This window comes from Alnus glutinosa, chromosome 2 (assembly GCF_958979055.1).
Source record: "Alnus glutinosa chromosome 2, dhAlnGlut1.1, whole genome shotgun sequence".
In the NCBI taxonomy this organism is placed as follows: Eukaryota; Viridiplantae; Streptophyta; class Magnoliopsida; order Fagales; family Betulaceae; genus Alnus; species Alnus glutinosa.
In genome coordinates this window covers 34,010,741-34,037,260 of record NC_084887.1, presented here as the reverse complement: position 1 = coordinate 34,037,260, position 26,520 = coordinate 34,010,741, and the positions used below count along the sequence as shown (strand labels likewise).

General features: G+C 35.5%; 4 protein-coding genes across 5 annotated transcripts; 1 reads left to right on the top strand and 3 right to left on the bottom strand.

Annotated features, from left to right (window-relative positions):
* Positions 1 to 6,351: 6,351 nt before the first annotated feature.
* LOC133861503 (ethylene-responsive transcription factor ERN1-like) lies at positions 6,352 to 8,036 on the top strand. The gene has a single exon (XM_062297289.1). The coding sequence runs from the start codon at positions 6,656 to 6,658 to the stop codon at positions 7,859 to 7,861; it is 1,206 nt and encodes a 401-aa protein (XP_062153273.1). The 5' UTR covers positions 6,352 to 6,655; the 3' UTR covers positions 7,862 to 8,036.
* Positions 8,037 to 9,828: 1,792 nt separating this feature from the next.
* On the bottom strand, positions 9,829 to 10,735 carry LOC133860553 (NAC domain-containing protein 41-like). The gene is made up of 3 exons (XM_062296136.1): positions 10,469 to 10,735; positions 10,252 to 10,413; positions 9,829 to 10,155 (listed from the first exon to the last, which is right to left on the bottom strand). Exons 1-3 carry the CDS (start codon positions 10,733 to 10,735, stop codon positions 9,829 to 9,831), a joined length of 756 nt encoding a protein of 251 aa, XP_062152120.1.
* Positions 10,736 to 11,658: 923 nt separating this feature from the next.
* Positions 11,659 to 18,603, bottom strand: LOC133859665 (SNF1-related protein kinase catalytic subunit alpha KIN10). Of its 2 annotated transcripts, none has more exons than XM_062295152.1 (11): positions 18,445 to 18,603; positions 16,757 to 16,949; positions 16,212 to 16,396; positions 15,943 to 16,125; positions 15,705 to 15,836; positions 14,161 to 14,346; positions 13,767 to 13,856; positions 13,611 to 13,694; positions 13,090 to 13,230; positions 12,422 to 12,664; positions 11,659 to 12,163 (listed from the first exon to the last, which is right to left on the bottom strand). In XM_062295152.1, exons 2-11 carry the CDS (start codon positions 16,944 to 16,946, stop codon positions 12,050 to 12,052), a joined length of 1,548 nt encoding a protein of 515 aa, XP_062151136.1. In that variant the 5' UTR covers positions 16,947 to 16,949; positions 18,445 to 18,603; the 3' UTR covers positions 11,659 to 12,049. The 2 variants fall into 2 exon arrangements, with proteins under 2 accessions (XP_062151136.1, XP_062151137.1); XM_062295153.1 differs by lacking the exon at positions 18,445 to 18,603 and adding an exon at positions 18,345 to 18,444.
* Positions 18,604 to 21,147: 2,544 nt separating this feature from the next.
* Positions 21,148 to 25,308, bottom strand: LOC133859722 (uncharacterized). Its single transcript, XM_062295236.1, has 3 exons — positions 25,154 to 25,308; positions 23,226 to 23,549; positions 21,148 to 21,364 (listed from the first exon to the last, which is right to left on the bottom strand). Exons 2-3 carry the CDS (start codon positions 23,497 to 23,499, stop codon positions 21,285 to 21,287), a joined length of 354 nt encoding a protein of 117 aa, XP_062151220.1. The 5' UTR covers positions 23,500 to 23,549; positions 25,154 to 25,308; the 3' UTR covers positions 21,148 to 21,284.
* Between the last annotated feature and the right edge of the window lie 1,212 nt (positions 25,309 to 26,520).

Below are 26,520 nucleotides of genomic sequence, written 5' to 3'. Positions count from 1 at the left end.
TATGTCGTATTATCTCTGTTTCCGACTTTCTTCTCTAGATGTGATTCAATTCAAAAGGAATAAGCCCAAATTACAGTCGTTGGGTATAGCCCAAGCCCAAGCCCAAGAGTGCTCTAACACTCCCTAACGTGTATACTCAACACATAAAATATTTAATTGAGCTTAAGATGATACCATATTAAATTATCAATTCCTTTAATATAAAGATTAATAAATATAATTATTTAATAAATATTCTATCACAACCAACGAAAGATTCAACAACAAAAAGAACTTATGACCAATATTCAATTAACAGTCGACTGCTCTACCACTTAAGTCTGAACTATTTAGGAATAATGGGAGTTTAGATCTTGTAAGTTAATTCGATTTCATTCTCAACTCAAAACTAATTTGAGCTCCAAGTTTCTTTCGTAAAATAATGAATAGGAAAGCTAAAGTGTTACGTACCTCAAATCTTGGTTAGTACTTTAGCTTTTCTTGGCTTTCATTTGGTTTAGAAAACACCAAGAGAGTTAATTTGTTGCACGTGGGTTTTTGAGAGTTTTTTTTACATTTAGATAAGGGAAAGGGTTTTAAGGAGCATACTGCTGGTGTTCCAAAAACTTTTTCTTAGTGATTAGGTTCCGGGCCTCATTTCATAGGGAACTCCAAAGCGGGTCTATTTCATTGAAGTTGTGAGAGTTGAGGCTGGAGGAGAAATGCAGCATTTGGCTATGGAGAACAGTACTAAGCTATGAAGGTAGTGCTGGTGAGTGTGGTCTCATCTTTGTAGAGCTGCATAGCTTTCAAGCACTAGTGTTTGAGGTGAGTGAGTGATACTTAGCACTTAGTAGGAGCACTGTTAAAAAGTTTATTCGAGCAAGTTTGAAGTTGAAAGGTCGTCCTTTGTCGCCCCAATAGGTATGAATGTCGTTTTGTTAACGACCTTGCAAATTCCTAAAGTGAGTGAAATTAAAGACGACATGCGGTTACAAATTAAGGTGTCATTCATGGTCTTGAGTTCTAACTTTAGGGTATCAGATTTGGATTTGGCTTGCCTCCTGTGTTTCAATAATTGGGCATCTCCTCTTATTGGGTTTGAACGGTCAAGATTAAAATACTAGCTTTTAGCACACGGCGTCATTTTTTCTTTATAGGCTAACAGACATCTCAAACGAAGTTGGACCTTCTGTTCAATAGCAAAATTTGAGAACCTAGACGTGAAAACAAAAAAAAAAAAAAAAAGAAATATTTGGTTTTATCTTTTGCCAATTTTTTGTTTATGCAAATTCACTATTGAATGTGTGGGACCAACATGTGGTACGGTCTCATGCACAGATTTAATGATGAATTTGCAAAGAAAATAGATAAGATATGGATAAAAGATAAATGTGTATCAGCTCAAAAAAACCAAAATATAATACCTTTAGAATTAATTAAGTTGATGATCGACCATCCTAATTTGCATTTTTTTTTTCTTACTTAGTTTACATTTTATTTGAAATAAGTCCATGAAAATAGTGCTTCCAGAAACTTTTTTTTTTTTTTTTTTTCAATTTAGGGGAAACAAAACCATTAAAAACATTTACATCTTATTAATTTGTGAATTCTATTTTTGTTCTCTAAAAACAAAAATAAACATACTCTTAGCATTCTAAAAAGTAAAATATACGAGTACTATATCCCATTGTACGTATTCATGAAATTAAGATATATATATATATATATATATTTGTATAAATTTATAATAATAAAAATAAAAAATAAAAAGAAGAAGAAGAAGAAGAGGAGGAGGAGGAGGAGAACAGAAGCAAGAGTGAGAACATAGAAATTTGAGATGATTTGGCCTTAGAGGCTAATGTCTACCACTAAGAAGAACCTAATAGGCCGGACTATATCTGTATTGAATGATAGGTGATGTGAAAATAAGATCGGTAGGTGAAGTGAACTAGAAAATGTAATCAAATTATGGAGATTTCATTACAAACTGATCATTGTGGTAAATACGTACAACTAAAAATACATCAAAAGATTCAAAATAATATGAAAAAAAAAATATATCTTTTATATATATATATATTCTAACAGTCTCCTCAAACTCAAGGTAGAAGCTTAAGTTTGGAAGAAAAAGAATAATTTGACATTTTTTTTTTTGTATGGTAGTTTTTTTTTTTTTTCTTGAACTGTGTAAATTCGTACCAAGTTGACTTTATGAGTTGCTTCTTCTTTTTTTGAGAAATGATTTTTGCACATCTCTTGTACATCACTTTTTTATGGGATTTGATTCTTGCACTACACCAATATAACAACTGCACAACAACCTCTCACATGATAGTGGGTCCTAGTATATGAGCCGGGCTCACCATCATGTGAATGGTTGTTGTGCAATTGTTGTATTGGTGTTGTAAATCTAACATTTTTCCTTTTTTAAATCAACCATTGGATTTGTAAGACCCATAAAGATTCACATGTGGGTCCTACAGATCTAATAGTTAATTTAAAAAAGTGATGTGCATGTAACACATCTCTTTTTTTTTAGTTGATTTGGTTATGATTTGCTAGGTTGACTTGACGGTTTGACTCGCTGATGGCGTGAGATGGAGAATGATAATATACGATAGCAAATATGATTGCCAAAGGTGGTTGTGCGATCCCCAGATACAACAGAATGGATGGCCGATGGTCAAAGATCGACGCGCGTTGGTTGTAAGGTGGCCGGAGGTGGTTGGTGACGATGATGCAGTAATTAACTAGAGGCATTAGCGTTATGGCCGGATAACTAGGTCAATAATGGGTTGTAGAAACTAGGCTGGCTGATGGGCCATTAACAAGGTCGACGATCGGCCAATTTGTATCATTGATTGGGTCAACTTATGTTACTGAACTGAGCCCACTTGGGTCGGTTATTAGATTGATGAATAATCGATTGGAATGCGTCAAAACAAACAAACCTTATGTGCTGGACCCTGCATATATAGGGAATTATATATACGTACACTTGATCATCCATTATTATATTATATGTACAGTTTGAAATTTGGAGACGTTTGATTTCTTCCTGGACATCCACGTGGAGTAACAACAACGGCGATTGACATCTTCAATTCCTTGGATTACGTACATCTTCCGGTACTCTAGCTTGCCACATTCGTCCAATCAAGATAATTAATGGCTAATTAATACTATATTCTCTCTAACTTAATATATTGTTTTCCTTAATATATATATATATATAGTACGTAATTGGAAGAACAAAGGCATTACACATGGCAATATAGCATGCAGCCCAAGCTAGAGTTTAATTTGTGTAGTTAAAAACGGCTTACCTATTCTTTGCTTGCTTGACTTTTGATAACAAATGCATGCGTGTATATATATATGCCCATATGTCGATATTTTGCTAAATAATGTACGTTTACAGATCGGTGAAGAACAAGTAGTATTTGTTATTGATAATGTTTGAGGAGATTTATTGATTTATTTAACAGGGGACAAGAGACCGACATGATCAAGGACATAACGTACGTTTAGGAGAAGGAAAAATTGTCGGCATTTGGACTTAACTTGGTCTCTTCTTTCTTTTGTTATGGATACACATGTACGTAGTACATGCACTCTCCATGAGATTTTGCGACCACCTCCCTCCTCCTCGTTTTCCCTTTGTCTCTAACTGCATGTTGTTTTCCTGTATTATAGCTTGATGCTTAAGTTAAGACTATGTCAACTGTACTAGAGGTGGTGTCGTAACTGCTGTTGAAACAAGGAGCTAGAGAAAGAAAAATAATACAAGATCGAGAATTATGTGTTTTTTTTTTTAAGGGAAGAAGGTATATATGGATCCGATCCTCTGATCGAGTAGAAAGCAAGTTTTTCAAAGGCCACAGAAATTTGATTCTGATACCATGTTAAATTATTAATTAAATATTTTAATTAATCATTTAATTCATATTGTGCCTTAATTACCATCTAAATCTGGGTCACTACCAGCAAAAAAATCTCTGAACAAGATTATAGCACCATGCCAAATGTGTCCAAATAAGAAAAGCAAATGAAGTATTTCCAAAATAAACCAACCCTTTAGACTAATACAAAAAACACCATCAGATTGAAAAGTAGCACCATCTAATTCGCAAATGTCACCCAATTGAGCACGTATAGCATCTTTTTTCATAGTAGCAAGATCGTTATAACTAACTCCATTCAGTTCGCCCCTCACCTTGCATGTTTTAGATATCTTAATTAAACTAAAGAAAAATAAAATAAAATTAGTTATGATATCGTATTAAATTATGGCTTATCTACAAAACTTAAACGTTAAAATATATATATATATATATATATATATATATATATATATATATATATATATATATATATATATATATATATATATATATATATATATATGGTAGACTTAATCTTTTAATTAAGGAGAAACTTCATTTAATTTCCTAAACTTCCATCACTTTTGCAACTCCTAGTTTAAAAACTCGCAATTTAGTATATTATTGAACTTTAAAAAAAAAAAAAAAAAAAAAAAAAAAAAAAAAAAACCTTAATCTCACCCCTACATTAGGATATAACATAATATCCTAATGGAGGTGGCTCATATTTCTAAAATGCCCTTATATTTTTTCTTTAAAAAAAATTTATTATAATTTAAGAGTAATTTTGTAATTTTATAAAATTTACAGGAGTAAAATGATCATTTTACTCTTTGACCATTTCCCCCAAACCTTAATGGAAGGGGTAAGATCGCAAAAAATTAAAAGCTTGATACATTAAATTAAAAGTTTTTTTAACTTTGGTGAGTAATTACAAAAGTGAGAGAAATTTAAGGGGTTAAATGAAGTTTATCTTTTAATTAATATTTGATAAGTTACGCCTTAATTACCTCACCTTGCATGTTTAGATATCTTAAAACTAAGGAAATTTCAAATATATATATATATATGATACAAAATCAAAAGCTACCCTGGTAACTAACTTTTAATCAAAGTAGGTAAATACATTTTTGTTGATATAGAAACATTATAAAAATAAATAAAAATAAATAAATAAGATAAAATAAAAAATGAGCTCTATGATTGACAAGTGTACGTGTCAAATTCGGCGAGTTAAGCAATGAACAAATTTTAACTTGTAATGTGGGTTGTTGCATAGCGTATAAGCAATTACAATATTTAACAAGCAGATAGAAAATTGGAGTTAGTCCAGGAATGTCGTTATCTCAGCTTGCCGGGTGAAGAAAAGAGCGTCAAGATTAGGATACAAAATTAATTAAAAGAATAAAGATAACATAATATTGTTATTGAAAGTATCAGAAAAAGAATATTGAAAAAGGGTGTAATAAAATATTTATTTTTTTGTCTGCTTTAGTGGATTTGGACAGGCTTATTGTGGTGGGGCTTTGGAGAAATCGTTTTCCTTGACTTCAATTATAATAACAAAAGCAAAATGGTAGGGGCTTATTTTGTTTAATCAGGAATATTATGGAGCTTAGTTGGGCATGAAAATGACCAGGAATAAACTTCCTTTCATACTTGTCTTAATTAGGGCATAATTATTGTTGATTGTCTTCCTGGCTGCCTCTTTTTCTGGGTCTCATTGAAGACAATAAACATGTAAATGAAACCGGCTCAATTGATATAAAACACATTTGGCCAATTCGAGTTCATAAGTCAGATTTTTGTCGTGTCAAGTCATAGATATACGACTATATGGGTCAACACGAATATAATTTCCCAACCCTGCTGGAAAAGTATCAAAAATTACGTTCTCTTCATGGAAAACCAAATACTAGGTACTTTAATATGTGATTTTAACAGCAAAGTGCAAATATATATATATATAGGCTAATTATGTGGATTATCAGAGGCCTTTACCAGAATGTGACACCCAAGTGCAAATATAATGCAGTAGCAGGATTTCATTTTGATAGGAAATATAATTGAAAATTGCACTTTATGGCAGCATCCGAGCAAAACTTAACCGACATGATGTTGGATTTTTAGGGTCCTATTGGTTTTACACAAACAGTTTAATAATGCATTTAATTATTTGCAAGCAATACCAGGAAAAGGTAACCTTTGCTCCTATTGTAGTCACTTTTCCAATAGTGACGACTGTTATGCTTGTGTCTCCTTGATGATAAAGGATAGGCTAATGACTTGTTAGAATAGATTATTTCCATTGAATAAATCATAACAGCATAATCAAATAGATTAAGAAGAGAACTGTAATTAATGACCCATTCAGGCTTACATTTCCAAGCTAAAAGAATGATGAATTATTAAAATAGTATCATGGAAGAGACCGAACTCTAGCCTCCAGGTATCCCTTTGGCTCGGTCAAAGCAAAATTCTCTAAACTGCATCAATTACATGGCCTGTTTTATACTTTCTTGTCAAAGAGAAGCCTCCATATGTTTCGATATGAAGCCAATATTAAAAACAAACAAATAAACAAAAACAAGCTGCAGGACCCTTACAGCGTACAACTCTCATTTGACAGGATCTTCCACTGCCTTCATATAAATGCAACAGATCAACATAGACAGAAGCATAGCAACCAAACCTTTCACCAGCTAAAGAATATCCCCCCACAAGTTTACCAAGCATAGAGAAAAAGAGATATAGAGTAGAGAACCCCTTACAGAAACAGCAAAGTATTCATGGCTAGGAAGAGAAAGGCTGGAGAAGCAGTGGAAGACAGAAGTTCTAGTGAGGAAACCATGGGTTGGGATCAGATGGTGAAGGAAGCTGCAGCATCAGCAGCTCTCGGCGGCCCCGTAAGAGCCCGAAAGCGATTTGTTGGTGTCCGGCAACGGCCATCCGGTCGATGGGTGGCTGAGATTAAGGACACCATACAAAAGATAAGAGTGTGGTTAGGCACTTTTGATACAGCTGAGGAAGCAGCCAGAGCATATGATGAGGCTGCTTGCTTGCTTCGTGGTGCCAACACTCGAACAAATTTCTGGCCTTGTTCCTCATCTTCATCTTCATCGCCAGCTCTTCCCTCAAAGATCACTAACCTCCTTCTCCAAAGGCTCAAAGCAAGAAATAACACTTGCACTGCTTCATCCAATTCTTCCTTGCCCATTGGCCAGCAAGAAAAGCAACAAGCAGAACTATACAGAGAAGCAGCAACAGATTTCTCAGATACCTCATTCACAGATTACCTTAACGATTCTGAAGATTACACCAACTACAACAACATTGTACCGAGTACTAGTGCAAGTGCTAGTTATGATTACATGAACACAAATTTTGAATCCTTTTTAACTGAAAAGGAAGACTCTGGGGGCAGAGAAATCGACTTCGACTATAACTGCAGTACTAGTGTAGCACAGACTTGTAGTGGTGATGGTAATTTTGGAGGGCAAGGAGAGGAAGATGGAGAAGAAACATGCACTGATATTGGAACTCAGGATTTCCAATTTTTGGATGCTGTTGGAAACTGTTTCTATTCACCCTTTGAGATTGCTGAAGAGATTGAGGAACCGGTGGAGCCAGAGAACTACACTGATGAGCCATCAATGCTTAGAGCAGCCATGAAGAGGATGAAATATGAAAGAAAGTTCTCAGCTTCTCTCTATGCCTTCAATGGAATACCTGAGTGCTTAAAGCGGCAGCTCATAGCAGGAAATATGAAAGGAAGGGGAATGTCTGACCAATTAAGTAACCTACAGAAGGCATGTAACAACAGCAAAGTGGAGAAGAATGCAGAAGAAGAATATGTGGAAGTGATGAGAAAGAGGGAGGAGGGAAACCTGCAAAGTTCAGTTCAAATAGGGTCTTCTTCCTCTTCTTCGAGCAACGATGGTGAATTGTCACTTTGGAGCTCATTGGACCTTCCACCCATCTGCTCTGTTAACTAATTGATATAGGTCCTTCAGTTCATAAGATTTCATGTTCTAATAAACAAGTGAAAGTCTACACTCACGTTTATTTTAAGCAATGATGATCTTTTGATATATGTCTAGGAAACAATGAAATGTAATGCTAACTTTTAGCCGATATGATGAAGTAATGTGTAATTTCCTTTTCTTGTCATGCTTATTCGCGATCACAAATACAGAATGTTTTCATTTGGCTTGCTAGTCTTTGATATGCTCTACGCTTTATTTCATTAATCCCAGGAAAGAATCTTATGACCTAAAAAACAACAGAATAGTTTCCAGGAATGATTTTGTAGAAGATTGCTGGGTAGTCACGAATGCAGAAATTACGTGACTTGCAATGGTTATAGCTACATATCCATTTTTTACTTTCTCATAGACCTTCTCGTGGAAACCAAGGTGCTATAAGCGACATAAACTGAGGATTAAATTATCCCAGAATGCACTGATCGCAATCACAAATGTTAGTTCTATGATGTTCAGTTCTTCAATGGACCAAGGTTGTCACATTTGTGAGATAATTTTCCTTTCTCATTTGTGATCCAACAGACTGGAAATGGTAAAAATAAAAATTTGATTACTGTTAATATCTGAGCAAAATTTGTGTAGTTAGCTGCTGTGTGAGTGCTTCAAGAATAATTCCAACATAGATGCCATGACAACAGATGACAAATCAAATCACAGCTACCAAAATACACACTGCCTAGCATTCTGCTGCCACAGTTGTCAAACAAAACTCAGCAAAAACAACTTAAACCAAGCAGAACACAGTCTTTCAACATCTTATTTTCCCAAGCCAAATTACTCTTTGTTTTCAACCATACGCTACTAAAGCCTCATCCTAAAATCCCTCAAGAAGAATGCAGAGAAAAGCTCCAGAAAATCTGTTGGTTTCTATGCCTAAATCGAATAATGGACCACTGAACAACCATGATGCACCCAAAACCCCAAATTCCCTTAATTTAGAATCACTTTGTGTTAAATATCAGTATCTGCCCTAATCATTTAAGTCTTGTTTCTCTTTTTTAGGAAATCAAAATCAGAAAGTTGCCTGTAGAACATCCCTCTGAACTGAAGGTTTATTTAGTTCCACAGCAGTTGAACATGTCAGCCTCTTTTAATTCATATATTACTAAAGTTGAACAGATATTTGATGAGTGATCTTTGTAGTTTATCCGTTTTGATTGTGTTCTTCCAGGGAAATGAAAGATACAAATTTATGGCTACTGTCCCTGCAGACAGATGCTTATTGTTTTGTGTGGCAATTGGCATGGCGATTCATTATCTGGCAGTGGTTTTATGAGAGATGTGGTAACTTACAGGAAAGAGATTTCCAGGTTATTGGGCCTAGGGATACTAGCAATCTTAAGTCTTTTACTTATTCTTAAATTTTTACCCTGTTTTGCTTTCCCATTTGTGGTACATTAAAACTCTAGTGTCTGATTTTGAGGACTGATAACTGCTGAATGTTGGCCATTCCTTTTTTCCTGCTTCCTTGAATTTGTAGATTGTTATTTGACGTAAATATTGATGCATATGCTGATCAGAGAGCAAGACTAATGATGTCAATGGAAATATTGAGCAAATTAATTGTGCTCTGGTGTTCTTCACCTCGAGATATTCACATGGCACTCTTGGTTATCATTTTTTTTCTTTTCTTTTATTTGCCTGTGTCACTGCATGTATCTTTTTTGTTTGTCTTTTTCTTGTCTCAGCAGTAGTGCCTAGTATTGAGTTTCTACACCATTGACTATTATATATTTTAGCGTTAAAGTTTAAGCCTTAATAGGGATGATATTCAAAAATAAGGAGAGATTACACCAATGTGCTCCAATAAAATTGAACAAACAAAAAAAAAAAAAAATTACGATCTTTTCTTATCTAAATGATACCAACAGCAAAACAGAGTTTAGGTTCCCTCTTTAACAATGGTTTCCAGTCCCGAACTAGATAAATAAAATACCAAAGTCAGCATCATCAAAATCCACCCATATACCAAGCAGCAAATGTTCATCCTCTTGGGAAGGCAGCGGCAGCAGATAAACATATGAAGTATAAAACTCAGGCATTGAGTCATCATTACTGGCAGGTAGGCAACTCATGAAGGTTTCCAAATCAGTCGTCTGCGTGTTATTCTCATCCACAGTATCCACGGAATTTTGTGACAGTGTAAATTCAAACACAGGCATTACAAATTCAAATGGATATTCAGCAGGCGTCTCAGTGGCTTGAGGCCCATCACGTTCAACAACATCACAACGCATCCTCTTTCTCTACTAGGAATGGGATCCATCCTCAAGTAACAACATGTCTGTATCAATCCAGGGTTGGGGGGTCACAATTTCAAGAGGGACAATGGTGGCAGGAACCTGATCACTAATATAAGACTGATCTTCAAAGCGTCTTTCAAGCCCACTTTTTGGTTCTGGTCTTTTCTTATGAATGGTGCACAGAACCCAGTTGGTTTCCCCAACGAGTGAAAACTCATGCATAATCCAGTCGGATTTCTTCATGGACGAGCCTTCTTTCACCTTGAAACAGAATAGTTTTTTTGGCCCCAATAACGTTATCCTGATTATCATATACATTGTCAGAAGAATTCTCGTGCCACACCCCATAGCCGGTTGGCCATGCCACTCGGTTTTTGGATAGTTTCTTCGGCCTGGTGAAAAAGTAGAGATTCTCCTCCTGATCACAAAGATCGCCGCAGATTTGCCAGAGAGGCTTTTCACCATACATATCAGACTCACGGATGTCATCCAAGGGAAGCGGCTCACCCTTAACCTTGTTCAACAAGTAGTTCGTAATGAGCTCTTCATCGCTAGGCCTAAAGCGAAACCCCACCAGCAACATCGCATGTATCGACTCCATCAAACTTTAGTTTTCTTTTCTCTTTTCTCCTTTTACAATAACAATAAAGAGTGCGTAATTTGGAAATCACGTCCAAACCCTATATGTAATTATAAGCCCATCATCAACGTAGTTATAATAATAATAACAATAATAAAAAATAAAAAACCGCCTTTTTCATACAAAAAAGAAAGGCAGTGCAAGCCTAAGCCTACCGTTGAAATATGCTCGCTATTAAAATTGAATTAAATTTTACCACTTGGTCTGAATAGACGACGTGCCGTATTTCACAGTCCTTTGAAAGAATTGCATACAGATGAGTCATGAACGATAGGCCTTTGCTGGCCACCATTTCCTTGATGGCGCTTGAATCCGTATGAAGACAATTTTAAGACCCAAAAAACAACAGAAATAGTTTCTAGTAGAAGATTGCTTGGTAGTCATGAATGCAGAAATTACATATACATTTTTTTTTACTTTCTCATAGAGCTTCTCGTTGAAAACAAGGTGTAATATGCTACATATACTTTGGATTAAATGATCCAAGATTACACTGATCGCAATCACAAATGTTAGTTCCATGATGTTCTCATCTTCAATGGAACAAGGTTGTCCCATTTGTGAGATAATTTCTCTTTTCTTCTGCCAGACTCCTCCATCTCTGACCTCAGATGGACCAAGGCCAACCATGGTTTTCTCCAAATGCTTCACAAACTTTAGTCCTTCAGGACTTTCTAATTTTCTATTAAATGTATTTATTCTAAGAAAGAGAGTTGCAAAAAGACTTTCTTTCTTTATTCAATGCAAGTGCTAGATGTGGCCCATCAGCTTCGGGTGAGAAATCAATAAGCTTATAGGAACCAAAATTTTTCATAACCAGAGAAGAAAACATCAGCAAAAGTGAAATAGAACAGAGATAAGAGGTCTTTCAAAAACATCGGTTGGCAGGATCATCAATAGAACATGAAGATACACTTTACAATACAAGTACAAAAGTGAGCTCCATATATGATCCAGATTGGGTAAACATCAATGGCACGAATCGCTCATGAAGCATCCTCCATTGGAATGACAGGTTCGCCAACCAGGGTCATAACATTAAGGAAAATCCAAGGGAAAGGCAGCTTGAGCCAAAACCCGGATTACGCGCGAGCCAATTCAGATATCGAAGAATGGCTCAAACTATACCCGAAAAAATACCGGGATAAAAGGTACCAAACTGAAAGGCTAAGTTTATATACATTGCAAATTTCTTATTCACAAGCATCAGAGGAGATTCAATGGCAAATGTCTTCTTGTGATCCTAGCCTTCTTGCTTTAGAGGACCCGGAGCTGTGCTAAGAAAGCAGCACAAAGATCCAAGAAGAGAATCTGCGGGCCATTGACCCTTTGGAGATCAAGTAGATACTTCTCCTCGCGAGTTTTATAGAGCTGGTTAGAAGATAGCAGAAAATATATATTAGCACAACACTCAGGGGGAAATAGCTCCGTATGAATTTGTATAGTCTAAATCATACTTGAGGTATAAGCAGAAAGGATAAAAAAAACTTGTCCATTCAACTGCCTCTTTTCTTATTTTCGCTTTCTTTTTTAAGAAAAAAGCTTGCTTGTAGGCGTAGCCCATTCTCACATATCCAAGCACACAGAAATCACGATTATAGAAAGGAACACTCTAGCAGAGCAAATTACCTGCACTTCAAACTTGACAATATTTGGGGAGTTGGTAACACCATCGTTCTCAATGATGGTAGATTCATCCCCAAAGTAGTGATTATTGTGCACAGGATTGTTCATCATGCCTTCATGTCGACCAGGAATGCCAGGTATCCACCTGCACTTCATGTTGTAATGCCCAATTTTCTTCCAACACACATTCAGTTCTTGCAGAGCTTTAAGGACTTCTGTCATTATTTCACGAGGATGAGCTCGGGACTGCCAAGATGAAGACAAAAAATACATCAACTAATAATAGATGAGCACAAATTTTTTTTTTATCAATGTTCAGGAAAAACCATTTTCACCCTGCTACCACTATCCACTTGCTATGCAGTCAGATTGGCTCAACTAATTTCCTAGACTTTTTAGGCCGGTAGTGAATTCAACCAGATAACCCCAAACACTGAAACATATCATTTTTTCCAAATGGCAAGGCATTATTCAGATGGAAGCATTGACCTTTTTCGACATACCAAGCAATCAACTTCTATTGACCCGACTAAACTATATCGAAGATACCACCCAAGAAGAAACTACTCACAGAGCTTAATAGCAAACTTTATAACAAAAGTAACTATATAAAACAACATAGTGGGGCAATTTGAGTTCTATTCCCACATAAAAATAGCTTAAAAACTAACCTGAAGTCCAAGAGCCCATTTCCTCTCAACAGGGAACTGTGATCTCATGCCCATTCCTTGATACTCCATATATCCTGGAAGGCGGTGCCCAACAGGCAAAGCAACAGCCTCATTTTGATGCGTACGATTGAAACCACCATCCTAGAAAAAAATAAAACCAAGTGACATCTATTCAATTCCTAATCAAATGGAAATATATATAATAAAGAAAATATCTAACTATTAATCAACTAGATGATCCAACTTCCCAAAACAGTATAGTACATTCAATAATCACACATCCATGCCAATGAGAATATAACTAGCTAACAATATAATGATCTACTATTATTCCTTAGGCAGTTCAAAAAGGCAACCAACAAGGTTGGGCCCATTTCAAATGGAAATGCATTCACAACAAACTCAGAGAACTGCCATCCAATAGACCACAGGAGGCTCCAAATAACTTCATCAAAGAAAAAAAAAATATTGCTAAAGTAAACTTTATAAGCATAGAATAACTTAACAAAAGGCGGGCGCACCATAGTCTCTTGGAACTCAGCTCCAAGATATCCACTGGAAGGACGGAACCGGTTATCCAATAACAAATAGTATGCAACAGTAGCCTGAAATAAGTTGCAAGATATAAGACACCATTTGAAAATTGTAGGAAAATATTAGTCTGAAAACGTTCAAACCTTATTTTGTAATCTGTTGCGAAGAGATTCAATCAGTTGGTTCCTGTCAAATCCCCTCTTAACCACCTCCTGTAGAATCTCCTCATCAATCTGCAAAATGTGTTGATAGCAGAATTAAATACTACCAAGCTTATATAAAACAAATACCACATACACGACATAACATGTATGTTACCCAATTGTCAGATAATTTTATAACCACGAATGGATCAATAAAGCAAGCAATTTCCCAATCTACACAAAGAAGGCCATTTAGCAGGCTTTTGATTAAAAACAAAACTGTCAGTTATTATAACTGAAATCAAAACATGCAATAGAGAGAGAGAGAGAGAGAGAGAGAGAGAGAGAGAGAGAAAGAGAGAGAGAGAGAGAGAGAGAGAGAGAGTCTACAAACCTTTTTCGCTTGTTGCATTGTATCTGGTGGGGGCACAGCTAAATAACGTGGAAGATGAGCCTGAAACCATGGGTGCTGGCGAATCTCAGGAATGGTCATTCGCTTCATTGGGTCCACCACAAGCATCCTTGGGATTAAGTCTCTTGCACCAGATGATAAATGACTGGGAAGAGTGTATATCCCACCCTAAAGGACAAAATGATATCAGTTCAAAATACTGTGGATTCTTTGCAGCATGACTCTAATTTGGATATGTTACAGAGCAGGGGAAAAGAATAAACAAATAAATATTAGAAAGAAAAGCTCAAACACTGAGTCTGGACTTATCACTCAACCAGTGGCACATGAAGTAAATCTCACAACAAAACAATAATACCAGTAAAGGCAAAGTTTATTATCTTCTACATAAAATTGAATGAGGCTACTCTACATATTAGATTCACGGTCCTGTTTTTGTATATAGGTAACACAAAAGCTGATGTTCAGCATCAAATGCCAGTCGACTAACATTATAGTTCAGTTTTAACACCACATTATCAGTCATTGGGTTCTACAATAATGGTTTAGAGCTACACTTTTTCTGATTAATTCATAAGAAATTTTATTAATAGAGACGAAGCATTGTGTAGATAGGGTGTATAAAAAAGGCTATCTAAAGCACGGCAAGCTAAAGTGCATGAGTTATAATAAAAATCAAGAGCCACAGTTGAGACAATTAGCACCATTTTAAGTCTGTTGAGTGCATAATGTTGATCTACCACAAACATTAACATTCAAACCATTTGAAGCTAAATTAAATCCATTATCACTTCATGGTTTCTAGAACCAGCATGATCCCTGGAGCAAATTGTTCAGCATATATATATTATCTTTCTCCCAAAAGAATAATTGTAAAATGAGTAACGGTAGATACTATATTTTTTATCCTAAAATTGTCCAACAATGTTGACATAGTACTCCAAATCAGCCATTGGATCTTTTTTTATTATTATTTAACAATGATCCAAGGGTTAGTTGGGAATGCAATGTCAACCTTGTTGGATGAATGTTTGATAGAATTATAGTAGCTAGCATTTTTCATTATAAAATAAAAGAAGGATAACAATGGATATGAAAAGGCCACCAAATGAGATGGTTGTCATCAACAAGAAAACAACTTAACACAACCAGCCATAAACACACCAAGAAAAGGATAGAAAAACTAGAAAAGACCTAAATCAACACCTCTAAAAGTGCTTTTCTCCCCTTGGAAAAAAGTACAAGCCAATAAAAGGAAATAGAAAAACATTTAAAAGCATGTACAAACTGAAATATAAGCTATGCAAGCAAGAACAGCTATTGTTAGCCAATGTATGACCACGGCACACACTAAGCATGCCAAACTGAAATTAAGATCAAAGATAAACAACTGAAAGCGGGGATTCCAAAGAGCGCATTAAAAAGCCCAATAATTTTCTAAAACAATATCTGCCACATAAAGCCACAAAAAACATTGCAGAATCAGCTGATCTGACATTTGTTAATCATTATAAGTATAGAAATACCTTTATCTTCTTAAAAAGGTTGGGAATGTTTTCATCGTCAAAAGGAAGTGTGCCACAGAGAAGGGCATACAATATAACACCGCAGCTCCATACGTCCACTTCGGGACCAGCATACAACTTTCCAGAGATAACCTATTAAGAAATTGACATAGATAGTAACCCCTGAAGTTGAAATCATAAAAAAGGACAACCATTAGTTAATTAACTTTACTATGCAAAACTTGCCACAAATCCATACCTCTGGGGCAGCATAGTTTGGACTTCCACAACTTGTCTTCAGAAAATGACCATCACGCATTATATTGCTCAAACCAAAATCCGCAATCTTCACATTCCATTTGGAATCCAAAAGTAAATTCTCAGGCTTAAGGTCTCTATGAACCACCATATTCCTATGGCAGTACTCCACACCAGAGATTATCTGCACAAGGCATAGGGGTTAGCCTACTTTAACTTATTTGAGTAATGAACAATAGTCTCAATCTGAAAAATATTAGCCAACCCTACCTGCTGAAAAAAATTACGAGCTTCATCTTCCTGCAACCTACCCTTCTCCACAATGTAATCAAAGAGCTCTCCAGACTTCACATACTCCATCACAACATAGATGTCTGCTGGCGTCTCTACAACCTCATAAAGTCTTATTATATGAGGATGCATAAACAATCTCAAAATTTTGATTTCTCTTCTCACTGCACCAGTTTAAAAGGAAAAAATAAATGGAGAGAAAAAATTAAAGTAAAAAGAAAAAGAATAAAGAAACATTGTATTCATAAATGCAAGACTTAAAGTAACTACAACTATGGAGAAAAACACTGCAAATCTTGACCTCAGAATAAGTATATAATGCTTACTTTTTCAAATTTCAGACATTAATCCAATAAGTTAATTATAAGTTTAAAGCATCTAGGGCAAGTAGTAGAAATATGATTATGATTCAATATAATTAATATCCAAGATTATAGAGACAGATTCATTTGAAAGAACAGATGATCCAATCCAATCGTGTGCATACAGACAGAACAGAGTATCTCAAAGGAAAGAATACAAACCCTTTTCTTCCATTTCCATGTTCTTTATTTTCCGACGGTTAAGGATCTTTACAGCAACTTTATGGCCAGTCAAGATATGCTCTGCGATTTTCACCTTGCCAAAGGAACCAATGCCAAGTGTTTTTCCAAGCTTGTAATTTTGTAAAAACACATCCAGACCATTGGCACCTAGCCCATTTGAACTATCCATTTCCTATTTAATAGACATGGGTAAAAAATTAAGACAACTTGAAAGAGAATACACACGCACACTGATGCAGAAAAATAGAATTGACATTATAAGTAACAAACTTTTCTGGCAAAGGCATCCCTAGGAAAGGTCACCAGTGGATAGACACCTCCCACTGTCTACTACAACAATCACAAGTGCATATTTACGGTCAACATAATAAAGCAAAGTCCAGAGTTCAGAAGGATCCACCCAACCACAAGGAATGGAAATCTCTAACAGCATTCTTAGCCTCTCTTGGTTATAAGAACTTCACCGAGAAGTTCTCCTTTAAAATAGTTTATTGTTATGATCAGCCTTTAGATTAGGACATGTGTATAGCAAAAATAACACATCATGGGGTAAAGATAGTAATATGAAAAATCGGGGATTTTTTTATCACTGAGCGATTTTATGCTGTCTATGATAGTAATCCAACAGACTGAAAAGAAGAAGAAAAAAATGATAACTGTTTATATTGAGAAAAATTTGTATAGTTAGCTGCCATGTGAGTGTTCTAGTTCCAAGATAGATGCCATGACAACAGTTTCCATATCAAATCACAGTTACCAAAAAACACACTGCCTAGCATTCTGCTGCCATAGTTGTAAATTATTTTGAAAAAAAAAAAAAAAAAAAAAAAAAAAAAAAAACTCAGCAAAAACAACTATAAACCTAGCAGAACACAGTTTTTCATCATCTTATTTCCCAAGCCAAATTACACTATGTTTTCAACCATACGCCACTAAAGCCTCATCCTAAAATCATCATGAAGAACGCAGAGAAAAGCTCCGGAAAATCTCTAGATTTCTATGCCTAATCGGATGATGGACCACTGAACAAAACCCCAAATTGCCTTAATTCAGAAGCCCTCAGGAGAGAGAATAAAACTTGATCGCCCGACTATAGAATCAGCTTTTCCTACCTTGAAACCCAACACAACTTCTTTGAGTCAGCACTCAGCAGTAAATCTCATAACATTCTTCTTTACAATTTCACTATTCAAAACCACATCTTTCAACCTTTCACAATCTTTCAGAAACAAACCCAAACCAACTATAGTTGGAAAAGTAGAATTTAGCATAGCTTTTCAATCAATCCATTAAACCATCCAAATACTAAAGAATCATTCGAACTTCAAACAAATGATTAACAAATCTATATTCAACCGTCACTTAGTATAAGCAAAATTAACAAAAACACCCAAAAAAAAAAAAACAATATTCGCGGGAAATTAACAGCTACACAAACAAATCAGAGGGGCAATGAAAATCAAACAATAACCCAATCAAGATTACACAAAATCCACCCCCCCCCCCCCCCCCCCAAAAAAATGAAAAAAGAAATCTAGCAATCCAACACACCATCTTCAAACACTACCTGAAACAGATCTGAGAATCCAAAACCAAAAGCCCAAACGAAAAATTGAAAAACAAGAAATTGCAAGATTACGATAATCGTTGCCAAGCAAGGCACTGACCTGTGGCTACGTTTTCTTTATCCCTCGCGCTTACTCTCCCTCTCTTCCTCTCTCTCTCTCTCTCTCGCTGTCTCGCTCGCGTTGGAGTTACGGAGTCGAAGATGACGAAATCTTCAGTCTCATACAAACAATTGCCTCCCTGAAATTACGTGCTTTTACTGAAGCTCTCAAGTGGGATTTTGTTGGATTGTTGAGGGCATATTGGGTAGTTCAAATAGCTCGGACCAAGTTTTTTTCCGGAATTGATGCTTTGGGATTTGTGGAAAGTAATATTTAAAGGTATAAAATGACGGAGAGGATGCTCAAAAAAAAAAAAAAAAAAAAAATCCAAAATAATTGCTAGCCAAAAAATCCTGCGTTTGGAATATGATTTCGTTGATAAAAAAATTTGTTTTTAAACTAAATCACATAAAATGAATAATTTAAAAAATTATGATTTGAAAACGTACAAACTTCCTTTTTAAATCGTAGGCAATTAGTGTTTTTTTAAAAACGCATAATTTTAAAGGTTAACCTACGATTTTAAATGTCAAACTGTAATTTTATCAAACGCTTAACTGCGTTTTTAAAAATCACTTTTTTCAATCGTATATTTTAAAAATGTATTTTTTGAAATCGCAAACCCAAACAAATTTTTATAAATTTTTCAAAAGAGAAATGATTCCTACACTCATTTCTCAAAACAGCCCCACAACAAGCTGACGTAGCTAGTAATATTTTATTATTACCCTAAACAAAAGAAAACAAAAAATAATAATAAAATATTACCAATCACGTCAGCTTGTTATGGGGCTGTTGTGAGAAATGAGTGTAGGGATCATTTCTCCTTTCAAAATGGTTTTGTGTGTAATTTAAACGTATATGTGTTTAAGTTAATATAGGCGAATATTTAGAAAGTAGATTAAAAAAAAAAAATCAGAATAAAATGTTAATGTCAAATTTATTCTTATTTAAGAATAGATTATTTTATCTATATAAAAAAAGAATAGATTATTTAGTATATAAAAGTTGTATTTATTAATTATCTGTTTAGTCTAATATCATTCCCAGTTTTATATGGTGCAAAGTACAATACCGTATTTTGTTTGAATTGAGGTATTTAATTCAACGGCTGTGTCAGTAACACGTAAGACTAGTCTAAAGGCTATCCAACTAATTAAAGTCCACGGCTGGTTTGAGTAATCTTGAAGAAAGCTACGATGATTTCCTCAATGCAACAAAGCTCTCCTTAATTTGAAGCCCAACCAAGAAATACAAAATGCTAAGGTAAAACACAAACAAATAACTAAAATTTGTCATTTTGCCTTGTAAATTAAAAATCAAAACTTCGAACCAAAATCCTACAAAAGGGGTACCCGACCATTGAAGCTCAAAAGGGGACGGAGACGAAAGCCATACCTCCTGCCCCAACACTCACGAAGGAGGCGGGGTAGTGTCTCATTGGGAGATGAGGGAGGCTAAGAGCATCTCTTAATAAGAGCACTAGCAGCAGACTCTCAATCATTTTTCTTAAATTATGAAAAATTTAGGGAACCGAACCATTTTTTTTTTCCTATGCAAAAACACCCCGCAACAGCTTCCCTTTATCTTTTCTTATATCAATTAAAAACTGTTTTTTATTTTTATTTTATTATTTTTTCTCTTTCTTACTTTTATTTTTTTATTCATTTTTTTCTTCTCTCATCTCTTGGCTTCTCCGTCCTCTCTCTCGCTCAAAACCCACCACCCACAAACCCAAATGCCCTGTTTCTCGTCACCCATTAATCCGGCCGGCGATGCTCTCTTCGCTTTCTACCCTATGGACGAAGTCAATCCATCCATTCCCGAATCGCCCGCAATTGTTCCCCACCCCAAACAAACAACAGCATTCCCAAATTTTTCGAAACACCAAACTTTTCCCGAGAAAATCAAAGAAGAAAGCCCAGATGAAAACACAATTTCATGAAGTAGCAATAGATGACGACAATGAGCTGTGAAGATCCGACGACCACGTCTCCACGACGATGAGCAATAGATGACGAATGGCCCGGCGATCCAACTCTTTAACTTCACCCAAGCGATAAGCATAAGCCAGCGATCCCTCGAGAAGCTGTTCAAGATCCTCGGCCTCTACGACGGGTTGATGGATTTGATTCCGGACATCGACGTGGGGAGGTGATTCTTGGGCTTGGGGCTTTGCCGGGGTTAAAGAAATTTTAGATTTTGATTTGAGTTTGAGCTGTGGAGACGTGGTCAAAAAATGTGTTTGTGGGGATTGAGAAGGGGTGAGCCGGTGAGGAAGGTGGAAGCCTGGAAGGTGAAATTGAGGTGAAGACGGTGGAGGACGGGGGAAGGAGGAAGGAGAGAGGAGCAGGAGAGGGAAATGGTTTTTTTTTTTATTATAATATCTTGTTAGGAAGCTACATTGGGTAGCACTGTAGCTTTCCAAGGGTGACTATCTATTTTAGGGTAACTATTGTGGTATGGTTTTTGGCAACTTTTTTCACATTTTTCCTATTTTAAGGGGAAAAAAAAACTACTTATAAGGCATCTGCTACTAGTGCTCTAAAAGTAGAGGCCGAGTGCTTCTGACACTAAAACTAAAGGCTGCGACCAAATTTTTACTTATCACAACACTCCTTATGTTGTCTCCAAGATGCAAGATTTATACTTACAGAATGAAACCAAAACGACCTTATAGAGAGGGAATTTGAAGAATAAGCATGTCGAAATAAAAACCAGATTACATAATGCACGTCGTTCTATACAACAGGTTTTTGTCAGTGTGTCAAACAACACCCTTGGACTCAAAATGGCATTCATACACCTACATAAGGAACATTATTACAAAGACACATGCACTAATAATCAGGAATGGAAGCGAAACGATATCCATTGGCACCCCTCCATGCGTAATATGCGACTCGAGTCTCGTAAAAGCCTGCAGCAACAAATCAAGATCAATATAAAGATGATCAATTGATTAAGCTACTAAGAAATGTAATGGAGACTTTACGAAAGTAACTCGGAAGAATCAGAAACGTTGTTCATGCTTCATTTAAGATAATTTTTGTAAAGGAAGACATGCGGAATGATCAAAACACAACTCAGTTGTACCATACCCTTCTCTGTCGCAGGATGCAAACCAAATTGTGCATAAAAAAGATGCCATATATTTCAATATAATTTACGGTATTTACCGAACAAATAAAAGCTCCAGATTCTCAAAACTATGATACAAATATTCCACTTCTATGAGGCATTAATGGCTAGGTAACATGCTCTTGAAAAGAACATTGCTTCAGTATGTCACAGATTCAGAGTCTACAAATACATATAAAAGGCAGTCACCCAACTTGGCTTGAAAACGCTTCGAATGAAGTGTCAAAGTAATTGAAGGGATTACGACCCCCACCCCCACCCCCAGCCATAGAACTGACAGCTACTTAATCAAGTATTACTTGAAACACAATCATGCCATACATGCAAATGGGGCAAGCATACAAACAGACCACTGACAATCTCTTTTTTTTTTTTCTTTTTTTTTTTGACAAGTAACCACTGACAATATCTCATGCCATGAGGGGGATAGGCTCCTTTACATCACTCAATAGAAATTCATAGCAAGGTAGAATAAGTTAAGGACTACTACACAATACTGCTTCCTACAAAATCACCAAGAGTTGCAATTTCCTCACAAGCTGCAGTCTACACAATTGCAACGGACTTCACTTTCTTATCTTAAAATGCGTCGCATAATTGTGGAAAGAAATTCGCATTTTGATGCAAAACATGAGAATAAGTGTTTAAAAAGATGCAATAATTAGCATTCTACACCAATGGTGTAAACCAAAACCACAAAGTATTCTCAAGTTCCCTCCACTCCCCAAATATAGACCTTATCTGATAAAGAAAATAATGCATTGAATAGGTATTAGGCAAGCTCATCACAATTTTGTGCAAGGCTATTTTTTCTTCTATGCTTGTGTGAATTACACCAAAAAGGAAATCTAAATTGGAATAAAGAATTTTACAGCTCATACATATGCATGTCGTTTGCTATTTCTGATATTAAAAGTAGTCAAATCATAAGCCATTCATTGGATACAGTTTAACAATACCTCAAGAATATCTAATCGTTAATTCACAAAATTTATCTTCTTTCATTATGTTTTTTCATGCTTCTATGAAATCTTTATCTGCCGCTACTGATACTCAAAACAACACTCTATTGGAAAAATATCAAGGCAACTACTGTTTTCAGCAGTGTTGGCTTAATGTTTTGTAATGAGATTGGAAATTCAAAGTCCGTATATATCAACTTATCTTTGTCAAAGGATTTTGCATGATAATATGGACATCCATGTTTTCTGACATATATGGTAATTTGTCACAGAAACCACTCTTAGCTCATATTATTATTCTTTAAACTTAAAATATGTACTCTATATTAAAACGGGCATCTTGAGTTATAGCACTACAGGATAATCTCTCTGCCTTAAAATTTTGTTTAAACAAGAGTAGTACAAAAAGGTCAGAATCTAACAGATATTGGGCTCACTTGTGATCCACCCTTTTTTTTTCCTCTCTAGATTCTTATTTTTAAATCTTTCAAGCAACTCTTTTTTTTTTTTTTTTTTTTTTTTTTGGGGGGGGGGGGGGGGGGGGGGGGGTGCTATTATCTCTAATTTGTTTAATTTTAATTTTGTATTATAGTCATGCTCCAAGATCTGCATAGAGCTTCCCATTAGCCATTTTGTTGTCACAAAATACAAAGTAAAATGAAAACTGTTTTGACATACCTGGGAGGAAGGAGAGAACTCCTAGTGCCAAAAGGCCATACGCTTGGGATCGGTCTCCTCCCATGTGACCAGTGAAGATGAAATACGAAAGAAAAAGAAGCAATGATCCAAAAAATAGGAGGAAAAGTGCAAGGGTAATGGACTTCCATGGGATTTTGTCAAAGGATTTGGGTGTATAGTCAAACCGAGGGTCATATTGTCTTCTTGCAATACCATCATAATCATCTTCATCAGCAGGAAGAGGGCTGTAATGAACATTGCGTCTAGATGCCATATCAATCAAAATCAACTCTTAATCAATCCTAGGGATGCGTAAACAAACACCTGAATCATTCAAGCTCAAGAATCAATTTAATATTATACACAAAATGAAGTAATAGAATGGCATAATCAACATATGAAAAATGAAAATAGTGACGGCATAAAATCAGTAAAAAAGGTTAGCACAACTAACACTTTCTTCCTCTCACAGCTGCATAAAAGTCAAAATCAGTCACCCAACCATTGACATCAGAAAGCAAAATAACCCTAGAAAAAAGTTTCAAATATTCATCTTTCAAATTCAATAAAAATCTTCCCTAGTAGATGTATTCTGCAACTGGTTGGCTAAATAAGAGAATTAATACCTTAAACTAGTGTTCTTTCGCAAAATGAATCAAAATCAGACTCTAGATAGGTGAATTCCTTGTCACTGTCCAAAAAACTTTTGTGCATTGCACCAGTTCAGAGAAAAGATTTAAAAAATTAAAAAAAATAAAAATAAAAATTCCACCCTTGACATTTTTCCGAGTCCCAAACTATATTCATCTCCTTCATTCCGCGTATAATAAAGGGAATTTTGGCTTCATGTCAGTGGAGTACAAATGCTCGCTCTAATATATTCAGAAGAACTGGTACGATAACTTCCTAGACTGTATACAATAGATTTCAAAGTTTTATATAAACAACTGTGCTTGGTTTCTTACATACGAGGAGAAATGATAATTATCTAGGAAGAATATCCAGATGTGGCAAAGAAATTGCATAAAACAATTCTCATGCAAGGAGAATATATAAAAACCTTCATGAGACTATTCTGGCATTACTCATAGGCATCAACATGTTCTTGTCAAGTACTCCAAATAAACAACATGTATTGAGCCAACCCTCATAATCCAGAGAACAAAGATTCCAAGTTCTCAGTTTAGACCTTCAATCATATTTTCCCGATTTGAATTAAAGAGCTAGGTTTAAGAACTACACAAGTTCAAACTAAGGGTCAAAATTTAAATGCTTGAAATTCTGCGACCCTTCTAAGAAGTTGATTAAGTGAGATGAATAAACCTGTGTTTCACCTTAAAAAAACCACCCATGAAATGATTAGCATATATCAAAGCCTGTTCAACTCAATGATATCACACACACTGCCACCACCCTGCTCTCAGTCCTCAAATTGGTCAATTGGGAACTACCTCTCCAATTCACATACCCAAAAAATTATACTGTACAATCCTACCAGCATCCAACATGGTTTTACCCATTCAGCTATATCTTTTCATTAAAGCTTTGAACTTACCAAACTCGGGGACCAAAACTTAAATCACAATCATGCAAATAACGTAGGCAAACCAACTACACAGATCGTCAAACATGTCATGCTAAAGGACCTAAACAACATTTTCGTCCATACATACACAGATATGCATGTATTCATTCAGAAAACAGAACTTTAACAGATTTCCAAGGCCTGATGAGCTGCGAAAACACAGCTACATAATAGCTAATGAAAATTAATCAAAACCCCTTAACCAAAATCATCGAAAACACAAAAATCCTATATATGCGTGTGTCTATGTATGTATATATGGAAAAAGATTTGGAGAGGGACAATGGTAAAGACCCTTAGAGATGAGAGACTCAAGGGAGTGATTGGGTACAGGAAGACTCACCGTGAAGAGTAGGCCGCAGGGGATGAGCTTTACGGGTGGGAGAGGGGGATCAGAGTTCGGAACCGCAAAGCTTGCCCGGTGCACAGGGATGGAACAAAGTCGATAGGGAAGTCGTCTGTGACTTTTTGGTGGTCACAGCGCTAATCCCAGCCGTTCATTTGGATGTTTGAGCACCGTCCACCTGAAGGGCACGTGTCGTCATAACGGATTTGGTCCAATATGACAACTTGTGGAACAATTTTTTTTTTTTTTTTTTTTTTTTTAAGGGAATTAAGCGAACTTTTTATAAAAACATATTAAGCACAACGCTCAAAAAAAATAATATCATAAATACAATAAGGAACATCTTCGATAAGAACATGTTCTCCCAGCATAGATAAAACTTCATTTGCAAGACGATGGACCGCTCCATTCAGTTGTTATTTGACATGGTTGACATTCCATTTGTGCAAACAATATAGTACGTTTCTAGTATCCTCAATTATATGGTCATACTGACTCTAATTTCTTCCAACGATATTCTCTCACTGTAGGAGAACGTATATGTATAACGCAAGGACTTCAACTCCTTTATTTATTTATTTTTTTTCCCCGTTAATTCTAGGGTGCTAATATTTCAGCAAAAATATAGCGGTAAATAAAAATAAGTAATTAAAATAACTATATATTATAAAAGATGTGATCATAAATATTCGAAATCCGATGGATGTTAATGGAATGAGAAATGCCAAATATTAAACTCTATTTCATCCTTATTTTACTAGACTAATGTGGGCCATGCGGCAGTGTCTATCCGTTTTTTAATATTTCTTTTCTAACAATGACGGTTTAAAGGGTTGATGTGGCATTGATCTAAGAGTTGATAGGCACTGTTACATCTTGAAAATAAAATAAAGATGTAATACATAACATTACTCTAATAGAATTTATAACGGTAAGAATGATATTGATGTCATGTGTAAATTTTGTGTATAAGACTAATTTTTATCTTCATTTGTTAAAATAATGTAGGATAATTTTGTTTTTTAAAAAAAAATAAAAATAAAAATAAAGTAAAGAAAAAGAAAAAACTAGGCCGGAAGAAATTCATCTTTATTGCCTTAAAAATAATAATAATAATAATAATAATTCTTCTTCGTTTGTATTGGCAAGTCTTCTTAGAACCATTGTGCTTTCTTCGATGGAGACAATATTTTGGAATGAATGAATGTCCTTCAACGGCAATATGATAAGATCGAGCAGCATAAGTTTATGGGGGTTAATCCCAAAACACCCACTAATGACCGAACAAAATGGAAGGATAAGACAAGTAATTAATGAGGCACGTCCATGTCTCTCTCTTTGCATCAGCACTCAGCACTCAGCAC